The following is a 21,677-nucleotide window of genomic DNA, read 5'->3' on the forward strand; positions in this document are numbered from 1 at the left end:
CGATCGGCTCTTCACCTCGGTACACTTCACTATCTCTCTCATTCCCGAACTACACGTGGCCTGATTCCTGTATAACCAAGGATATGTAGGCAGCTCAGATACCAGGGCTCGGTCACATTCCCTCCCTTTCCTTAAGTGTAGTCCGTCCAAGTAATGGTCGGGTCAAAAACACGTCTAGTCGTTCTTTGTCGGAAAACTCTTCGTGTTTCCAGTCAAAGAGGGGCAGCTGTAAGCACGTGATTTTTGACCCTCCCCGGGAATTTTTACGTTCTTAAGCTTAAATATCTAATTTAGGACTAGTATAGCCATTTTAACTATTTTTACTTTATTTCGTTGCAAAAAGAAAAAATTTCAAAAAATATATATATAAATTTTAGTTTATGTATCTCTCATAAACTTTGAAAATACAAAAATTGTACTTTATTTTTGTACTTTATATAATTTCGAAAATTCCAAAAAAATAGTTCTATTAAGGTTTTATAGTCATTTTAAACTTTGAAAAATACAAAAATGTTACCTCATATTTTATCTTAATATTTAAAAACGAAAATTACAAAAAAATAGTTTTATTAATATTTTGTAGCTATTTTAAATCTTGAAAAATATTTAAAAAGATATAGTTTTGTTTAAATACTAGTCTTGTTTTTGGTAGTTATTTTGCTTACATAGGACTAGTTAAGCAACGTGTTCCTATTTCTCGGGTCCGGGCAAAAGAATAATATTCAGGTTTAAACTACCCGGTTTTAGGCCTAATTTTCGGACCTAGCCCATAATAAACTGTGTCCAGGACACGTGGGGAACCCCACCACGCGTGGGGGACATATGCCTCGAACCCCACCACGCGTGGGGCTCATTTTCATGGGCATTGTGTTACAAAAAACACGGAAAAGGCCAAAGGAACGGGGGGGGGGGGGGGACCAACGAAAAGGAGTTGGAATTTGAAAAAGAGGGGACTTGGGAAATTTTAAAAGGAAGAAAAAACCTACTGGGAAAAAAACGAAAAGGACTTGAGGACTTTTGGAAATTTTTTGGGAAAAAGTACTGTGCACCTTCTTCTTTGAGAAGAAGAAACAGAAGCCCTAAAACCACGGTGAAAACCACCTTCACCAACGGACCACCCTCCGCCTCCATCACCCCCGTCCAAACACCATAACCAACACCCAAACACCATCACCCTCGTCCCTAGCTGCTCGTCGAAGCTGCGTCTGTGTCCTCACCTCCCCGTCACCACCAAACAACCCCTACTCACCCGTCGTCAACCTCCAAATAGCCCGTCGACCACTACCCAAACCAGTCGACTCTACTGTCCGAACGCCACCACCCAAGCACCATAACCAAACAAAAACCAGTAGCAAACCCCCCCTAACGCCTGAACACCACCGGACAACCCCGACCGGAGCTGCTCCACCATTTTCAAGCTTCGCTGCATTTCCGAGCAGCTGGTTCTGCATGTTGTCGCGTCGCACCCCCCCCCTCCGTCGACCACTACCCGACGACCAAACAAACCCTCCTCCACCTCCATCAACAACCAAACAGACCTCCATAGCTGCTCCTTTCATCACCTCCAACGACCCCTTTGTTGCAGCTTCTCGCAACAGTTGCTGCGTCGAAAAATACAGCAGCTGTCGCTGCGTTGCTGCGTTGCTGAGTAGCTCAGCCGTTGCTTCAGTCCGGTGAGGTTGTTTTGTTCGTCGAGGTCCGGTACGTCGAGGCGCTGTCCGAGGTTCCGTCGTTGTGCTTCGTTCAGAAAGGTCCGGCTTAAGTTCCGTCGGAATAGTGTTTGTCGCTCTGAGTTTGTCGAGGTACAAAGGTTAGTAAACCTCGATGTATTAGATAAAGAAATTTTACGTTCAATGTTCGAAGATGCAATATATAAATTGATGCGATAATGTTCTGCTTATGTTTTCATCATATGCGTTTCGTTCATTTTTGATGTTACGTATTTTGTTTATTTGATATCATTTAATTAAGTAGGGTTAGTTGTTCCATGACACAGTTTAACGTTAATTTGTTCGTCTTTTCTCTTGCTTAGTTCATTCGGACAAAACTAGCATTACTTGTTGTTATTACTTCCAAAACACTCATTTTGCTAGATTCCTTTTATTAAAATCGTAACGAGTTATGAGATTTCAGTTGTAAATAGGCTATAAGGTTTAGTACTGTTAAAGGCATAAAAATGGCATCCCTTTTAAAAATAAAAATAAATAAAAAATATAAAAATAATAATAAAATAAATAAAAAAATAAAATGAGACGAGCCTCGCCAAATAAAAGGGACAAATTGCGGGGCCCTCACAAAATATATGTCTTAAATACTTAGATTCCGGGACGGGCCGTTTAGCAAATTTCACGGCCCTACCCCAAAATAATAATGCGCTAGTTGCTTTAGGCGCGTCTTAATAATGTATCTCCCTAAGCTCGGGTGCACATTTATGTGACCCAAATCCAAATCTCAACGGAGTCGAAATATGTCTCTAGTCACGGGCGCATTGATTGTGGCGTGGCCCGAGATGCATTTCCATGACGTTGCAAATTCCTTTAAAAAATAAGAATGAGATGAGCCTCGCCGAATAAAAATACAAATTGCGGGGCCCTCAGTAAATACTTGTTTTAAATTACTTAGAATTCAGGAGGGCCGCTTAGTGAATTTCGTGGCCTTCCCAAAATAATAACGCGATAGTCTCTTTAGGCGCGTGTTTAATAATTTACTTTCTTAAGCTCGGGTGTGCATTTCATGCGACCCAAATCCGATCCCAAAACATCAAATAAAATGTGTTCCGGATTATGGGTGCATTTCATGTGACGTAGTCCAAAGACGTGTTTTAAATGATGTTCACATTTCTTTTAAAAACAATAATAGTAAAGCGGTTAAAAGATAAATTTGCACATAAGTTCATATTGTATTAAAAATCAGATAAATAAGCCAAATATAACAGTTGAGCGACCGTGCTAGAACCACGGAACTCGGGAATGCCTAACACCTTCTCCCGGGTTAACAGAATTCCTTATCCAGATTTCTGGTACGCAGACTATAATATGGAGTCATTCTTTTCCTCGATTCGGGATTAAAATTGGTGACTTGGGACACCCTAAATCTCCCAAGTGGCGACTCTGAAATAAATAAACCAATCCCGTTTCGATTGTCCTTTAATTGGAAAAACTCCCCCTGCGCCCCCCGGGCGCGGAAAAAGGAGGTGTGACACCAATGAGTCTATTCAACGTCTTTTCGTTGGTGGTTTTGAAAGTGGTGAACTAGGTCCAGTTTTGAATGAAGTTCCTCTTTCTTCCTCTGTTCCCATTCCTTCTATTTCTCCATTGATTTCAAGTGCTTCCTTGCCCATTCTATCTGTTCCCGCTCCCTTACCTGCTTCGAGTCCTTTGACTTCTGTTATTTTCACTTCTTCTACCGCTCCTCCTTCTATAGCTCCCTCTTCCTCTGTTCAACATGCAGAGGAGGGCAGTAGCAGCAGAAGCTCGGCTATGAGGAGCGTTACACTTGAAGTTCCTGCCAATAACAGTCTTTTAAGGAAGTCTGGTGGAGCAGATGACTGACTTAAGCCTTTTATTGGAGATATTGAGAAGAAGAAGATGGACAACCATAGCTGCTTAACTTTGATGAATGACATTGTTCATTCTACTTTGAAGGTATTTTTCCTTTACTTACTAACAAGTTTTTTTTTATCTCCAAATTCTTATTTCCATGAGTTGTCACTGCAGGCTAACCTCATTGGTACAGAATTGATAGGAAGAATTTCTCTTCTGGAAAAGAAAGCCCGTGAGTCTGAAAAGTTTATCCACGAGGCTGAGGAAATAGCCAAGGGAGCCCAGCTAGAAGCAGCTAATTGGAAAGAGCAGTTTGAGAATGCTCAAGGAACTATAGAAGAATTGCAACAGAGTAGAAATCACCTAGAGCAGCAAAAGCGAGGTCTGACTTCTGAATTAGCAGTTGCCAAGGCTTCTTCAAGCCAATTTGAAAAAGATAAGGAGCGCCTTGAGTGTTCATTTTCAGAGCAATTATCAAAGTGCAGTGAAGAGATCAGAGAACTTAAGGCACTCTTGGCCAAGAAAGAAGAGTATGCAGGGGAGTTAGTGCAAAGCTTGACTCAAGCTCAAGCTGATTTAAAAATCTCTTCTGATAAGGTTCATGCCTTAGAGAGTTCTCATGCCTCCCTTGAAGCTTCCTTTGATTCTTCTTTAGCTGAAAATCAAGTGTTAAAGAATGATCTTGCTATGTGGGAAAGGGAGTATGAACTTTTTGAGGAGAATTTTAACATAGAGGTGAGTTGGGCTTTTCTAAACTCTCGTCATGATGCTTTAATAGAGGCCAGTCAAGAAAACTTTGATTTAAACTCAGAGTTGGCCAAAGTTTTAGAGACTATTGAGAGAACCCAACAACCACTTGACTTTCCCTCTCCGGCAATTGAAGCTCCCGCGGCTGAAGAACCTTTAAATGTCGAAGCCGTTGCTGTGGCAGTTGAAAATGCTGCAATTCCAGCTCCAGAGGGTGAAACTTCTATGACTCAATCTGTGGAAGTTGAAGCTTCCGTGACTCTTGCTCCCCTCATTGATCCTAACACTTCAAGCTCAGCTGAAACCGCTCCTGTTGCTGCTTCTTCAGAAGTTTCCACTGTGCCTGTGGCTATTTCTGAAAGTGAAATTAATATTGCAACTTCTGATGTGCTAACCCCTTCAGTAACCAGTTAAATTTCCATGCTTTGCTTTTTTCTTTCTTTATTGGATGATGGTTTTATCCCTTAGTTAGTTTTTAAGGGATTTTTTGGTGAAAGTCCCCAGTTATCATAATGGGGCACTTGTATAAACTTTTATTGACTAAGTTACTACTTAGTCTTTTTAATTATATTAAGAAGTTTGTTAGTACTTCAATGTGTTCTATTCTTGCCTTTTCCTTATTTATTTAGGAATTATAGAATAGTTTAGCATTTTTATCCTTTGAAAATACTTTATGATTCTTCTCATGATTTATTAACATGAGGTTTATAAAAGAGGGCCCTTTTATATATATCGACACTTAATGAAGAAGACGTCTCAACTTCATAATGGTGTTACAATACAATGAAAGAAATAGGAATACACATGTTTTGTTTGAAACAACTTTGACAAGTTTTTATTCATGAACTTGGACAAGCTTTTGAATATTACATGTATTAAAATACATCTATAACTTTCTCGTAACTGTTTTTCTTGTAACAGATTTTTACAAAATAAATGTAAACTAAACAAGGTTTTTCCTCATAACCCGTTTCAGTACATAGTCATGACTCTATCTTTATGTATTAAGAAGGGTTTGAGAGGTGACTCTGTTGCTCTTATGAGTTTGAGATGTGACTCTATTGTTCTCATGAGTTTGAGACACTATGATGATATCAATCTCCCTTTGTTCTAATGGGAAAGAACAATATGATGAATGCTGGAAACTCCGTAACTTTTGCTCAACATTTGCCACTTTGTATCTGTGCACAATTTGCACGTATCTGTGTATAATATGTAGTCTCCCAAGTGTTTGAGCGGTGAAGTATGAAGTCTCGAGCACTTGTCTGTTTCTCTCAATTTTGGTCCTTTTCCTGAAACAGAAAAACATACGGGACTCGGAGGTGCGATTAGAGATGAAGACTGCCTAACCCGTGTATATTTCCATCAAATTAATTTGTAACCCTGGGCTGGGAATTTTAGAATATTCCATTTTGCCGTGCAGGTCGTGACTCATCATTTGGCACGAGTTATGGTTTTTGCCTAGCATTTAAAATCGTTAGTAAAATTTTAACAATTCAAAGAAAAATTCTAATACAGCGATACCTGATCGTAGGTACTTTCTCAGAAATAATATCGCTTTAGGTGGACAGCATTCCAATACGAGGGTAGAACCTTGCCATTCATTGTCTCCAACTCGTATGCTCCTTTTACTGCAATGTCACGAACTCTGTAGGGTCCTTCCCATGTTGGACTCAGCTTCCCTGAATTAGCAGTTTTTGTAGATTGGAACACCTTTTTAAGCACGAAGTCCCCAATTTTAAAGAATCTGAGGCGTGCTTTCCTGTTATAATCCCGTTCAATTACTTGCTTTTGTGTTGCCATCCTTATTAGTGCAGCTTCTCTTCTTCCTTCGAGCAAATCAAGATTCACCCGCATCTCTTCATCATTTGATTCCTCCGTTGCTTGAACGTGCCATGTGCTCGATTCTCCTATTTCAACTAGAATTAAAGCCTCCGCACCATAAACCATTAAAAAGGGTGTTTCTCCCGTGCTTGTTTTTGTCGTTGTACGGTAAGCCCATAATACTCCAGGTAATACCTCAGGCCAATTACCTTTTGAATCCTGTAACCTTTTCTTCAAATTGTTGATAATGACCTTGTTTGTGGATTCCGCTTGTCCATTACCCACTGGATGGTATAGTGTAGATGTTATCCTTTTAATTTGCCAACTTTGTAAAAATTCAGTGATTTGAGTTCCTATGAATTGCGGACCGTTGTCACACACGATTTCCTTTGGTGCTCCAAAACGGCATATTATATTTCTCCAAATGAAGTCTTTAACTTCCTTCTCTCGTACCTGTTTAAATGCTCATGCTTCTACCCATTTAGTAAAATAATCTGTAAGTACAAGTAAAAATTTCACCTCACCTTTTGCTTGTGGCAATAGTCCTACGATATCCATTCCCCATTTCATAAAGGGCCACGGGGCTATAACAGGGTGCATTAGCTCAGCTGGTCTATGCATATTATTGCCGTGTCTTTGACATTTGTCACACTTGGACATGAAACCGTTTGCTTCTTCACCCATTTTAGGCCAATAATACCCTGCTCGAATCAACGTTTCCTCTTGCGTGATTTCCACAATGTCCTTCATGTACTTCCCTCATCACATATTCTGTTTGGGAAGGTATGAAACACCTTGCTAATGGTCCACCGAACATCTTTCGATAAATATTTCCTCGATGTAAACAATAACGAGCAACTTTTTTGCGAAGTGCATAAGCTTTTCCTTTGTCATCAGGCACGATTCCATGCTGTAAAAAAGCAATAATTTCGTTTCTCCAATCCCATGTTAAATGATTAAAATTTACCTCGTTCTTATCAAGTTCGAGAATGGAATGAAATAAATGTATGACTGAAGCATTTGCGTTGTTTGCTACGTCTGTTGCGGATGCGAGATTAGCTAAAACATCTGCCTCCACATTCTCATCTCTTGGGACCTGCATTACCTTCCAAGTTTGGAATTGCTTTATTAGTTCCCGTACCTTTGCGAGATATTCTTGCATTCGTGTCTCCCTGGCTGTATAAGTCCCCAGCATTTGATTGACCACGAGTTGAGAATCACTCTTGATTATAATCTGTGTTATGCCGAGTTCTCGTGCCAATTCTAGACCTGCAATTACAGCCTCATATTCTGCTTCATTGTTAGTTATAGAATGACATTTTATAGTCTGTCTAATAATTTCACCCGTAGGTGGTATGAGAACTATCCCTAGGCCTGCTCCTTTTATGTTAGACGAACCATCAGTGAATAAAATCCAAGTCCCCAAGTTTGCACCATTAAAAACTTGTAATTCTTTTTCTGCTTCTAAATGCATCACTTGGCTAAAATCAGCTATGAAATCGGCTAATGCTTGAGATTTTATTGCAGTCCTAGGTTGATAAATGATTTCGTATTCACTTAATTCTATAGCCCATTTTGCTAAACTCCCTGACAATTCATGTTTATGCAAAATGTTTCGTAATGGAAAAGCAGTAACTACAACAATGGGATGACATTGAAAATAAGGTCTTAATTTTCTAGATGCCATAATCAAAGCTAATGCTAATTTTTCCAGTTGTGGATATCGTGTTTTAGCATCTAATAAAGACTTGCTTACATAATAGATAGGAGATTGTTTACCTTAGTCCTCACGGACTAAAACAGCACTTATCGCGACCTCTGACACGACCAAATAGATGAGTAGCTTTTCTCCTTCTTTTGGTTTTGCCAATAGTGGTGGATTTGACAAGTAAGCTTTTAAATTTCTAAGGGCTTGTTGGCAATCTTCATTCCATTCAAAATGATCTTGCTTTTTGAGTGCGGAGAAAAATTGAAAGCATTTTTCTGAAGATTTGGGAATAAATCTCCCCAAGGCCGCAATTCTTCCCGTTAGCCTTTGGACTTCTTTTTTACTCGTAAGGATGTCAGGGATCTCCTCTATTGTTTTGATCTGAGAAGGATTTACCTCAATACAACGGTTAGAAACGAGAAACCCCAAAAATTTACCTGAGGCAACCCCAAATGCACATTTTTCTGGATTGAGTTTTATATTAAATTTTCGTAAAATTTCGAATGTAACAGATAAATGAGAAATATAATCATGAGAATGTTGGGTTTTGACGAGCATATCGTCTATATATACCTCCATGATAAGAACATTTTGGTGACCAACCTTTGATAGGTTGCTCCAGCATTTTTGAGACCAAAGGGCATTACTTTATAACAGTAAGTCCCCCTGTCTGTGATTAAAGAAGTTTTTTCTTTGCCACTGGGGTCCATTTTAATTTGGTTGTACCCCGAATATGCATCTAAAAAACTCGAAAGTTCATGTCCTGCAGTTGCATCAATTAACTGATCTATATGCGGTAGAGGGAAAGAATCTTTTGGGCAGGCTTTGTTAAGGTCTGTATAATCCACGCAAACCCGCCATTTACCATTTTTCTTAGGTACAACAACTGTGTTTACTAACCAATTAGGATACTTTACCTCGCGTATTGACCCAATTTTTAATAGCTTTTGGACCTCATCTTGAATCACCTGATTTTTGAAAGCTCCTTGCTTTCTTTTCTTTTGCTTTACTGGTGTGAAGGATGGGTCTTCATTTAGTTTGTGAGTCACCACATCCGGTGGTATCCCTGTCATATCAGCATGGGACCAAGCAAAACAGTCCACGTTAGCTTTTAAAAATTCAATCAACATACCTCGCATGTCTGAGCTTAAATTGGCTCCAACATAAACCTTTCGTTCAGTCCATTGCTTAAATAATATCACAGCCTCGAGCTTTTCAATTGTTGTTTTGATATCTTTATTCTCTTCAGGTTCCTGAATTGTATCAGGTCTCGAGTCTAAATTTGTCTTTTCTTGTTCGGTTGAGGTTTGATCCTTGATACCTTCAACTATTTCCCGTAATTGCTATTTTTCTTTATTTGCGGTGCTCGTACCTGTTACAACATTGATACTCCTGGCTGTCTGCTGATCCCCACGAATTTGGTAAATTCCCCACGGTGATGGGAATTTAATAACTTGATGTAGAGTTGATAGGACATCATCCATATCATGGATCCAAGGTCTCCCCATGATCATATTATAAGCCATTTCCATATCTACTACCTGAAATTTAGTTTCTTTAACAACACCTGCAGCAAAAGTTGTTAGAATTACCTCTCCTTTTGTTACCACACTTGAATTGTCGAACCCGGATAGGGTATGTGCCTTAGGTATCATTTTGTCTTCAGCTTGCATTTCACGTAATACCCTTAATAGTATAATATTCACAGAACTTCCTGGATCAATCAAAACTCGTTTTACATTAGTATTATATACAAGTAAAGATATTACCAGTGCGTCGTTATGTGGGGTCATTATTCCTTCGGTATCTGTATCATCGAAAGAAATACTTTCGTTTTCTAAAACCTGCCGTACCCGTTTCCCGTGTGTTATCGTTACTTTAGAAACCTTGTTGGAAGCCGTATAAGTTATACCGTGAATATCTTCACCCCCACTTATAACATTCACGGTTCTCTTGGGTGAAGAGGGTTTGGGTGGCTCCTGCCTATTTTTCATATAGGCTTGCTTACCTTTCTCGCTAAATAACTCAGTGAGATACCCTTGTTTCAATAGATGATCCACTTCACTCTGTAAGAATCTACATTCTGAAGTTTTGTGCACGTGATCATTGTGGAATTCGCACCAATGGTCTGGATTGCGTCTATTTGGATTAGACGGCATCTCTTTTGGCCATCGTACCTTATCTCCCAGGCTCCTCAAAACAGCTACGATCTCGGAGGTAGTGACATTAAAGTTATATCCGCCGAACCTTGCCTTTAAACTACTGTCATTATCACGTGACTCTTGCCTATTTCGGTCATTTCTGAACCTTGATGAAGAACCAGATTCCCTGTTCCTCGATTTTTGATCATATCGTTGACTATCCTTCTTTGATCGTGAGTCTTTCCCTGCAGGTCCCATATATGGACCGTACCTGTTTTTACCTGATCTTTTTTCGGTTTCTGATCTCCTAGAGTTACTTCTCTCTTCATGATGAAACTGAGGCACGATATCTTCCTCAATTCGCAATTTCGTACTATACCTGTTATAAACGTCATTCCATGTGGTTGCCGGAAACTCTCGAAGGCGTTCTTTAAGTCTTCTCGTGGCTTCTGAGATTTTGTCATTTAAGTTGCTTGCAAAAGCTATTGCAGCCCAGTTATCAGGTACACGAGGTAAAGTCATTCTTTCACGTTGGAATCTATCAACAAAATCCCTGAGCAACTCGGAGTCCCCTTGCTTGATTTTGAAAATATCCTCCATTCTTTTCTCAACCTTTTGAGCTCCCGAGTGTGCTTTAATAAAAGAATCTGCAAGCTCATCAAAAGAATTAATAGAATTTTCGGGTAAAAGAGAATACCAGGTTAATGCGCCCTTGGTAAGTGTTTCTCCAAATTTCTTGACCAGTACTGATTAAATTTCTTGTTTGGTCAAGTCATTGCCTTTCACGCCTGTTGTAAATGCAGTTACGTGATCACGTGGGTCTGTTGTGCCATCATATTTCGAGATGTCAGGCATTTTGAACTTCTTAGGGATTGGAAGGGGAGCAGCACTTGGTTTCCAAGGTTGTTGTGAATATTTATCCACATCCACTCCTTTAATTACAGGGGGAACTCCAGGGATTTGCTCGATGCACTCATTTTGTTCCTTAAGCTGTTTCTGCAAAGTTAGTACTAAATTTTGCAAATAAGAATTATTTGAATTACCTGGTTCTCCTTCCTGTGGTTCACTGGGGGTTCCTCCATTTCCAGAATTAATAAGGCCAGAACGAGGATTCTCCAATGTATTATTATTTGGTGTAGGTGTGGGTGGTGCAACAGGTAATCGACTAACTAGAGCCTGAAGAGCTTTGTTAACCCGTGCATCAATTATATTTTGTAAAGCTTCATCCACCCCTTCAAAATGTTCAGATTGCTCTTGTTGATCAACACGAGATCCAGGAGCGGGAGTGCCTTCACGAGATTGACGTGGTGAATTTTGAGGGAGGGAACCACGTCAATGTTCTGTAAATCTCCTTGATTTTGATGGATTTGATTTTCATGGTTTCCCAAGGTGTTTTCACTGTTATTGTTGTTTGACATGATGATAACAACGACTGGAATGTAGCTTAAAAGAGAAGATTATCAGATTCCCGGTAACGGAACCAATTTGTTTAACCAAAAATCTGAGTCTTTGGTCAAAACTTTAGAAATATAAAGAAATTCGGGTTACTGATAATCTAGAGACGAAAATAATAAAAGACTTTTGAGAATAATAAGTAATTTTGTATTTCAGTGTAATCTCAATAATATTTCTTGTCCCCTTACAGATGTCGAGTCCTTCTCCTTTTATAGTTGATTTTAGGAGAAGGTATAATGTCTTTGTCTTAATGAGACAATTATGAGCAATAAATGACATTAAAAGAAACGTTACTCAATCATTCTTATTAAATACAAATTCTCTAACGTATTTAATATTTAATGCTGAATTTGGACTCTTGTGCGTCATCAGATTCATATCTTCAATCCCTTCCGATCTTCGGGTTTTAAATGACTTATATAGGTACGAAACTCGTACCTTTTGAATAACGACTCGTGCCTATTTAACTTTCTTCTCTCCGTATCTGTTGTCGCCCGTGCCTTCTTAGTTGATTACCGTATTCCGACCATTTGACTAGTCCACGTGTCATGACACGTCATCTTCAATATATAAATCCAGTTTTTTCCCAATACAACAACCATCCAAACAAGCTGTCATGTAACTTCAAAACATAAACTCTATTTTTCTAAAACATAAAAGACTGTAAAAATTTACATGATATGGGCAGAAAATATTGAAAGATCCATGATCCCTAAGAAACTAAAGGAAAAAATGAAATCAGCTACGAATTTCGTAGTGAATCTATCGTTAAATGGCTTGTAACGATTATAATTTTTGATAATTTATAGTTAATCCGTCACAAATAAAATTAACGATTGATTATTCCGTTTAGTTATAAAATTTGTCCGTCATTAATTCTTGTTTTTTTAGCAATGAGAAATTTGTGAAGTCCTCTCTATTCTGGAAAAAGGTCATAGAGCTTATGGATGAGATAAAACACTGTACTTTTTTTAATTTAGAAAAAAACACTGTACTTCGATCCCAAGATATCTCGATTTGGGCTTTTATGCTCCATTTAATTTTGTCACAAATTTATTACTAGTACCAATTCGTTCTACTAGCATTAGAAAATTTATTGTATTTTAATAATGTTTTAACATTTTAAAATATTGTAACAATGTTAATAAAAAAAATTATTTGATTGGTGCGCATGCCCCACAAAACAAATAGTACGTCAAAATCTCGGCTTTACTGTCTGTCCTCTTCATTTTTCTCCAACTTTTGCTTTACTTTCTCGTTACCTTTTTTCTTGGTTTTCCATTTTTGACTCTTTCCTCCATTTTTCTTTGCTTGACTTTATTGATTAGTTTACTGACTCACCCTGCATTTACTTCAAATCATATCCTTTTAGAAATCTGAGAGACATTCTCATATTCAGACAAAATTTCTCTGACTTTTTGACCAATTAATTAAGCAAAAGCAAGAAGTTAGTATTGTAAATGGAGTGGGAAAATCAGCAACAGCAGCCACCGCAGCAGACGGCGGAGGATATGAACGGCGCCGCCGTAGGAGGAGGGATGTTTGTAAAAGTAATGACTGATGAGCAAATGGAAGTGCTACGTAAGCAAATTGCAGTGTACGCTGTAATTTGTGAACAGCTTGTTGATTTGCACAAATCCATGGCTTCTCAACATGATATTGCTGGTTCCTTCTCTTCTCTCTCTCCAATTATTGTTTATACTCTTACCTTTTGTATATTGTTTTTTTTTTCTCGAAATCTAATTTTTTTGAGTTCAGAAGAATTTTCACCTAAATATTACTGTGCGTAACGTTCATAATAAGCAAGATTAGTAACTCGAAAAAATAAGTCACGTAACTTATTACAAAAGCCAAAGGTTTTACAGGTTGTTTGGATGATTGTTGTTTTTGGTTTCATAACGTATCATATTGTATTGTACTGTATTATTTTGATATATATAATGTTTGGATAGGTTGTATTGTTTGTGTTTTATGATGTCATGCACCAACAATATGAAGAATAAACTTGCAATATTACAAAGACAAGTAAGGTACGAGGAAGAATTATTATATAAAAAGGTAGGATAAAAGATAAAATATAATTATTATTTAATAATAAGAAAGGGCAAGACGAGAGGAAAAAGATAAGGTAATGAGTTGACCACACCAAATCTGTCGTTACCAAATCTGTCGTTACGTAGTAAAGTGACAATTTTGGTTGTTATAATAAAACCTAAGTTAAATAATTTTTAGTTAAAGCTTAAGTTAAATAACTTAAATTTTCTTCTTTTTCTATATCTCTACCTCTAGTAAAGATTTAACCTATATACATTGCGTGTAAAAGTACTTAATTCAGTTTAATCTATTGTAGTAATTTAACTTTTTATGAATATTACTTTAGTTATCTTTTATCTGACTTGATATTGTAAATAGAGTATTTTATTTAACTCTTCTAGTAATTGAGTTCAAAAGGTTTACCTATAATAAATAAGAAGGTCGTTCACAATTATTACTTTTTTAGCTGTATAATGCCGAAAATATATTTGTTGCATCTCTTGGTTAAAGCTGTCTAAATTCACAATTCAACTTAAATGCCCTAAATATTCTTGCATCTCTTTCCTTTTAGAGTTTTAGACTTTAGTATAGAATCTTACTCTGACAATACTAAATGTTATTTTGATTTACTGAATTATCATATAATTCTAACCTTATGTTGTTGTTATATGTTGTACACTTATGCCAACATTATTTATTCTGTTCTTAATAAGTACTCTCTCCATTTCGATTTACGTGGCATCGTTCCGATTTCAAGAGTCAAATGAGTTTTTCTTTGACTGCAATTTTCTCATAAGCCTTTTGAATATTTTGAATTGTTAATTATTGTATCTTATAGTACTTTTTACGTAGTTTTCAAATAAATAAATTTTATTTTTTAAAAAAATTTAAAAATTCAATGTTCGAAGTTATGGTCAAAGATATGAAGTTTGACTCTGGAAATCCGAATTGTGTCACATAAATTGGAACAGAGGGAGTAAATAGGAGTAACCTTGGAAGAGCTTAATACAAATATCCTTATTAACAAAAAAGAAGTATTGGAGGAGCTCAATTTTGTTGTTGTCGCCAGGGGCGGAGCTAGTAGCCAACCGTACGGATTCGACCAAACCCAGTAGCTTTAGTTCAAACCCTATACTTGTATTAAGAAATTCACTAATTATGTACAAAAATTAAATTAAAACCCAGTTACTAACATCTTATGTCGCTATTATAAATTTTATAATCCGGAAAGTTCAAATCTCCATTTAACCTTTGTATAAACAAATTTATCTCTATGAATGTACAACACACATTTTCATTCAATTCCTGAACTGAATTAATTTGTCTAAAATTGAACAACATGCTCTTCCTGCTACCTCAGGAACTAGACTGGGGAATCTATATTGTGATCCACTTATAACATCAGCTGGACACAGAATCAGTGGCAGACAACGTTGGACGCCAACGCCTGTCCAACTTCAGATTCTTGAACGTATTTTCGATCAAGGCAATGGAACACCAAGCAAACAAAAGATTAAAGATATAACCTTTGAATTATCTCAGCATGGACAAATTTCTGAAACAAATGTTTATAATTGGTTTCAAAATAGACGTGCTCGATCAAAAAGGAAACAACAGGGTGGTGGTGCAATGAACAACGTTGAATCAGAGGTGGAGACAGAGGTCGAATCACCTAATGAAAAGAAAACAAAGCCAGAGGATTTGCAATCTTCTCATATGCCAACTTCAAGAGCTGAAGAGGGTAGTTCAAATCCAGCTGGAAGTTTTGATCAGTTGTCCTTCTATGCAATGTCAAATCCAAGTATGTGTTTTCCGTTTTCATAGTACCGTGCCATTATTACTGGTTATTGTTATTGTTATTGTTTTTCCATCTATTTTCTGGTCCTAACGATGCTGGTATTATCTGTCTGGTTGTTGTTGTTATTAATCTATTGTCTTCTTGAGTCGAAGGTCTATCAGAAACAACCTCTTTACTCCTACGGGGTAGGGGTAAGGTCTACGTACACACTACCCTCCCCATACTCTACTTGTGGGATTTATTGGGTTGTTGTTATTTCCTGTATCATCGTTTTGTTTTGGGAGAAGGGTTAAAAATAACCCTCTATTATACAAAATATCGTAATTCTATCATCCGTTATACTTTGAGTTTATTCATACCCTTGCAATTAGCAAATTTGTCTCCTATTTTCCCTTGATTCTCGCGGAGTTCTTGTGTGGACCCTAACCAAAGTATAATGAAGGGTGAACTTAAGATATTCAATAGTCAATATTGCTCCAATTTTATCAGAGAGTTTGTGACAGACAAGGCATTAGGTAATGTTTGGTTTAACAATTAATAAATAAAAGCTCAGCCACTTCTTCTACTGTCTGCTTCTGTACGATGTTTAACTGAGGTAACAAAAACCTAAAAGTAGTTATATTTTGTGGCTTTTGTACTTACTATAATTCAAGTTGAAAACAAAACCATTTGTCTCATCTTACATATGATTAGGAACCTTTTTTCAGAATTTTTGATCCAGGTGTTTGCCATTACTGGATTTGGTTACATCTTCAAGACATGATTGTTTGTTATTTTTTCTCTTGTATTATATTGAATTGAAGCAAGTTCTGCTGTTGAAGGGGACAAAATTTTTGCTAGAAGAAGAGTTAATGATAAGAAAATGAGGTGTTATTTCCTTATATGAGATTGAGTTGGCCCCACACCTATTTTCTTAATAAGTGTTCCACATTGGTTGAGGGAATAATTAGTTGTTGTCTCCTTATATAGTCTTGGACAATCTTGACATCACGGGTTAGTTTTATGGATGGGTTTGGCCTAGTTCCATTTTCTTAACATTGTTCAATAACAAACAAAGCGAGAGCCTTGGCGTAAGTAACTAGTAAAGTTGCTGTCAGGAGGTCACGGATTCTAGCCGTGGAAACAGCCTCTAGCAGAAATGCAGGGTAATGCTGCATAAAACAGATCCTTGTGCTCCGGCCCTTCCCCGGACCCTACGCACAGTGAGAGCTTAGCCAGGCTGCCCTTTTTTTTGTTCAGCAACAATCTAAAAACGAAGTCTAACTTGAATGTCTAATATATGGATTGTCCCCTTTCCTTTTGATTTATTTCTGAAGTATATGTTATGAAAATGGATATGCAGGAATGGGCCAGCTAATAGAAAAGATGGAAGAACCAACTAGCTATCATCCATATTTACATACAGAAAATTATGACATGACCAGCTAATCACCAATTCAGAAACTGGCATATGAAAACTTTGATTGAAACTAGAAGCAAGTCAAAATCTTGCCAGGGATTCTGATCTTCATTTTGGCAATTGATGCTGATTTGTATTGCAAAATAATGTCTTTGTTTCTGGAGATCTGTATCTTTGAAAATGCTTATATATGAATTTTGTTGTAAATATACATAGTAGATACTACTTGATATACTTGCTGATATTCCAACTTTGCAATATTGGACTTGATGATGGCTTCCTCTTGATCAATTCATACCATTTCTCCTCAAAACCTATGTTGCTCGGACTCTCCAAAAATATTCATAGGTGCGTGTCTTTTTGGAGGATCCGACACGGGTGCGGCAGCTGTTTTGGAGAATCCGCGCAACATAGCTCAAAACAAGGTTGTTCCTGTTTCCCTTTTTTATTAAAAATAAAATAAAATAAAATTTAAGATTAGAATGTAATTGTTCCTTATGTCGAGGGTCTATCGAATATAGCCTCTCTACCTTCTTAAGGTGTAATACTCTATATTTTTCATAAGGATGTATTGGTCATTAGCAAAATAATAATAATAATAATAAGAAACTAACTTTAAAAAAAAATAACAAAACAAATCAAAAAAAATAATAAAAAAGAGACAAGTAAAGAAAAGGGCCGAAGCCCCTTTCTCTGCCCAAATCAAAAAGGAGAAAAAGAAAGGTCTTGGTGTAACCAAACCAGAAGCAAAAGAAAAAGGGGTTTTAAAAAAAAGAGAAATCCCTAGCCAACGCAAATATCACGGCACGGCAGAAGCAGCAACTGAGAAAAACGAAAAGGGGAAAGGTTTCTGGTGTTACCTCAGTGCCAAATATCGTTTCCATTAAATATTGGTATATATTATGTAGTCTCAGTGATAAGCCCAGGTAATTGCATATATTTTTCCTTCTTTTGAAACAATAGTAGTTTTTATACATGATTCTTCGCGAGACTAAGCAAATATAATATGAGATTTGAGTCTGAGTTAGAAGAGGAGGTTAGAAACTAAGAGAAATCCATAAACCTTTTCATGAATTAAGCGGGCATATTATATGAATAGGTTGGAGTTTTAGATTAATAATTAGTCATCCCGTGGGTGAATATAATTCGGCGAATTAAGATTCAAATATGAAACCTCGAGGGTTGGGTATTCTAAATTAGCTATGAATTAGCCTAAACATAGAAATTAATATAAGACCGATATTATGTAATTATAGATTGAATTGGAGGAAGTTGTACGAATTGCTCGAGGTGAAGCATTTGAAATTTTGGCATGAGTACTGTGAGTAGTAATCTTACCGCAATTTGTGTTTTCATAACTTGCATGATTTACACATAATTTTTAATATGAATATGTTACCGATTATTTTGAGTTACATGTGGGACAAGTATTTTACTCGATATGATACCGAAATAGTTATTTGAGATGAATACCGTGATTTTAAATATTTTCATTGTCACTAGATCTGTTTTACCGTTACTTGAATTTATTGTTATCGAAAGGAAATTATATGATTTGATAAGAACCGAAATGCCCTATATTGTTTTAAAATAGTTTCTACGAGTATATACGGATTACATAGACAAGTATAAATGGGAGTAGACATTGAAGGATCCCGTAGCTAACGGCGGGTTCGTTAGACCTGGTGCACCTTGTATTTACTGATTACAAAGTACAGTTATAGCCCTCGCTAGTGGGAAGGTAGAACTAGCATACCGTTACCGATTTCCTTCGAGTAGGGACTACCGTTATATTTGACTTCTTGCGAAGAAGTCCACAGTTATACCGATTACATGATCCGTTCATTGAAACCTCCCAAATTTGAATATTGATATTATACAGTGGTTACCGAGCTTATTACTGAATTATTAATTGTATTATACTACAAGAAAGGTGTGATGAGGCTGAAAATTATTTATTATTTCTGAAATGACATTTTTATATTATCTTCTGTTTGAGATACTAGCATGTTTTCTGACTTGTCCCCAATAAAAACGGTTGGGGTTAAGTATTATTACTCGCTGATCTAGCGACTCACTCCCCGCTATTTTTTTTCCAGAGACAACAGTTGAAGGGCGAGGATTTCGTTAGCCAGACGCACAAGTTGATAATTTCTGGTGAGCCCCGCATTTGTTCGTGTGGGCGGAGATTTTATTTATTATTATGGTCTTTTCTTTGAACTCTTAGAGTCGCTCCATAGTTAAATCTTTTAGTGTCTTGAGTATTCTTCGTTATTATAGATTTATGTTGAGTATCACTCATTCTTATCAAATTTGGAGATAAAGTAGTATTTCTAGTTGTTGGTGGGTGGACTATTAAAGGTAGATATTTATTTTGGTTAATTGATAAGGTAATTGTCATTTGAATTACTATTAGGATGTTTGGTTGCTGATTTGAGACAGGGAAAATTTTGGGATAGTCCAAAAATAAGGGAAACTCTATCCGATTTTCTGTAAAATACCGATAAGGCTTACTTGGGAGCACTTGCTCCTAAGCGCCGGTCATGATCCTAAATTGGGTCGTGACAAAGTTGGTATCAGAGCTTAGGTTATTCTTGTGACTAATGGAGCACACGTCGCTAGTAGAATCTCAATTATGGTTATGTAGCCGGCCATTCCCATAATCGTGATTCTGCGAGGGTGTGATAGGATGTGTCTTGTCTTTCTTTCTTTATTATTCCACCGTACGTGTGTGGCGATTAGGGTCAGATAACTGATTATCCTATTCGTGTATGGTTCAGACCAATTATCCTATAATAGAATTTGGCTAGAGGTTCAAACTTCAAATACGTCAAATTTCGCCAATGGATATGCAGCCCTCTCCAAGCAAAGAAATGCTACATAAGTAGTATATAAGACCAGTGAAAGGTTCATTGTGCCGTATGAGGTGCTTTCTGGTAAGATGCGTAATAGGGTTCATTTCGAAAATTTATACCAGCCCACTATTACAGCGATAGAGGAGTGCTATCACAAAAAGAAAGAGATCTTTATGGATATAATAGATAAACATGAGAAAAATGAGCAACGGAATAGGGGCTATAAAGTTCTCATGCACCTAAAAGATTATGGGGAACAACAAAATATTCTTAGTAAAGTTCCTAAAGTTGAAACTACTAAGTTTACTATTTCTGATAGTTCAAAGGATCCTTAAAGGTTTTAGTAGAATACTTACCACGTTATGAGCTATAAGATATTTCATGAAGAGTTCTATGGAACAGACAACTTTTAGACTAGAGAACATGGCGAATACATGAAATGCTACTATTTTCTTAGAGATGCCAACAAGAGCAACACAACTAATTTGGGGATAATTTCACTAAAGTGTTTATGAATCACTTCTTTCTTGACAGTTTGTTGTCACACCTCCTTTTTCCGCCCCCGCGAGGGGTGAAGGAGTTTTTCCAATAAAAGGACAATCGAAACGGGATTTGTTTATTTATTTCAGAGTCGCCACTTGGGAGATTTAGGGTGTCCCAAGTCACCAATTTAATCCCGAATCGAGGAAAAGAATGACTCTGTTTAACAGTCCGCGAACCAAAAATCCGGATAAGGAATTCTGTTAACCCGGGAGAAGGTGTTAGGCATTCCCGAGTTCCGTGGTTCTAGCACGGTCGCTCAACTGTTGCATTTAGCTATTATCTGATTTTTACATGAATAACCTATGTGCTGATTCTACTTTTTACTGCTTTTACATATACATATTTATTTGAGAGAGTGAACGCCGTTTAAAGTATGTTTTCGGATTGCGCCGCATCAGATGAACCCGCAATCTTAGGCACACTCTATTCAACGTTTTAGGACTTGGATTCGGGCCGCATAAAATGCCCACCCATATTTAGGAATGTAATTTACTAAATCCGCACCTAAAGATTCTAGCGCGTTATTATCTTTTGGGAGGGCCGTGAAATTCGCTAAACGGCCCTTCCCGACTTCTAAAAAAAAATTCTTAAACCTTTACTGAGGGTCCTGTAATTTTTTATTATTATTATATATTTTTTTTGTTTTTATTTGACGAAGCTCGTCTCATTTATTTATTTATTTTTTTAAAAAGAAAGTAACTACATTTCTATTTTTATTTGTCTCTAAATAAAGAAAAATCCTGGTTAATTACATGCTAAAAAAAACCGTAACTTATTTAATTAATAGATTACAACAGATGCTAACGAAAATTGTACTTGAACTTATAAAAATGGAAAATTGTTTCGCGCCTTATTCCATAAGCTAATATTACTAAAAATGGAATTATGTATAAAAAAACGTACAAGATTGACTAACGTTACTACAATTAGCCATTTTTAACTGTGGTGAGGTTAACTAAATGATCAAAGCTATAGACTAATTCATTAACCCTAATGGATTCGCAATTTAACTATACTAAATGCTTATTGAAACTACTCTACATTAGTGTAAGTATACTTAATTATTAATACATAAAATTATCAAATACGGCCTTTATTTATTTATTTATTTATTTTTATTATTATTATTGGAACTATAATGTTGACACTACCTAACCACCTTACATTTACATTTTTATCAAGTCCACAATCTATCTATGTGAGATTATTTGTAACATGAATTAATGTCAATACTGATGAGAGTATAATCACTTAAGAGGATTAATGGAAATTAGTTTTAACCATCTAAACGAAATACTAATCGGGTTTTGACTAAGTACTCTATCTCGTTTGTGGACTACTTGAATATATGCATGAAAACAAACAACTAACTAGAGATATGCTACTTATCATGATTTACCCCATTAATCTAACAAAATTGAAAGGTTCATGTTATATCAGCGCATGACCATTTATACAATTCCTTCTCCTTTCAGTCCAATTATACAAAAAAAATTTAAAACAGTTCACAAAGAAAAACTAAATAGACCAGATTGTATATTATCTACTTTATTGAAGCGGTTGGATTTTATTGTTGCATTTCAACTTCAAAGCTTTATCACTACAAGATTCGAATGTGTACCTGGAATTCG

The 21,677-nt window shown here is 36.7% G+C and overlaps 2 protein-coding genes across 2 annotated transcripts; both read left to right on the forward strand.

The window, feature by feature from the left end:
• The first annotated feature begins 3,587 nt into the window (after positions 1-3,587).
• Positions 3,588-4,703, forward strand: LOC138878623 (uncharacterized). The gene is made up of 2 exons (XM_070158316.1): positions 3,588-3,644; positions 3,717-4,703. Exons 1-2 carry the CDS (start codon positions 3,588-3,590, stop codon positions 4,701-4,703), a joined length of 1,044 nt encoding a protein of 347 aa, XP_070014417.1.
• A 7,932-nt stretch (positions 4,704-12,635) lies between these two features.
• LOC104247087 (WUSCHEL-related homeobox 13-like) lies at positions 12,636-16,916 on the forward strand. Its single transcript, XM_009803033.2, has 3 exons — positions 12,636-13,082; positions 14,812-15,252; positions 16,592-16,916. The coding sequence occupies exons 1-3, from the start codon at positions 12,878-12,880 to the stop codon at positions 16,675-16,677; spliced, it is 732 nt and encodes a 243-aa protein (XP_009801335.1). The 5' UTR covers positions 12,636-12,877; the 3' UTR covers positions 16,678-16,916.
• The last annotated feature ends 4,761 nt before the right edge of the window (positions 16,917-21,677 follow it).

The sequence above is a fragment of the Nicotiana sylvestris genome, chromosome 9 (genome assembly GCF_000393655.2).
Source record: "Nicotiana sylvestris chromosome 9, ASM39365v2, whole genome shotgun sequence".
Classification (NCBI taxonomy): Eukaryota; Viridiplantae; Streptophyta; class Magnoliopsida; order Solanales; family Solanaceae; genus Nicotiana; species Nicotiana sylvestris.

Coding starts and splice junctions, on each gene's coding strand:
- LOC138878623 (XM_070158316.1), top strand. CDS start 3,588: ATGGACAACCATAGCTGCTTAACTTTGATGAATGACATTGTTCATTCT. Junction 3,645..3,716: donor TTGTTCATTCTACTTTGAAG/GTATTTTTCCTT, acceptor TTGTCACTGCAG/GCTAACCTCATTGGTACAGA.
- LOC104247087 (XM_009803033.2), top strand. CDS start 12,878: ATGGAGTGGGAAAATCAGCAACAGCAGCCACCGCAGCAGACGGCGGAG. Junction 13,083..14,811: donor TTCTCAACATGATATTGCTG/GTTCCTTCTCTT, acceptor CTGCTACCTCAG/GAACTAGACTGGGGAATCTA. Junction 15,253..16,591: donor CTATGCAATGTCAAATCCAA/GTATGTGTTTTC, acceptor ATGGATATGCAG/GAATGGGCCAGCTAATAGAA.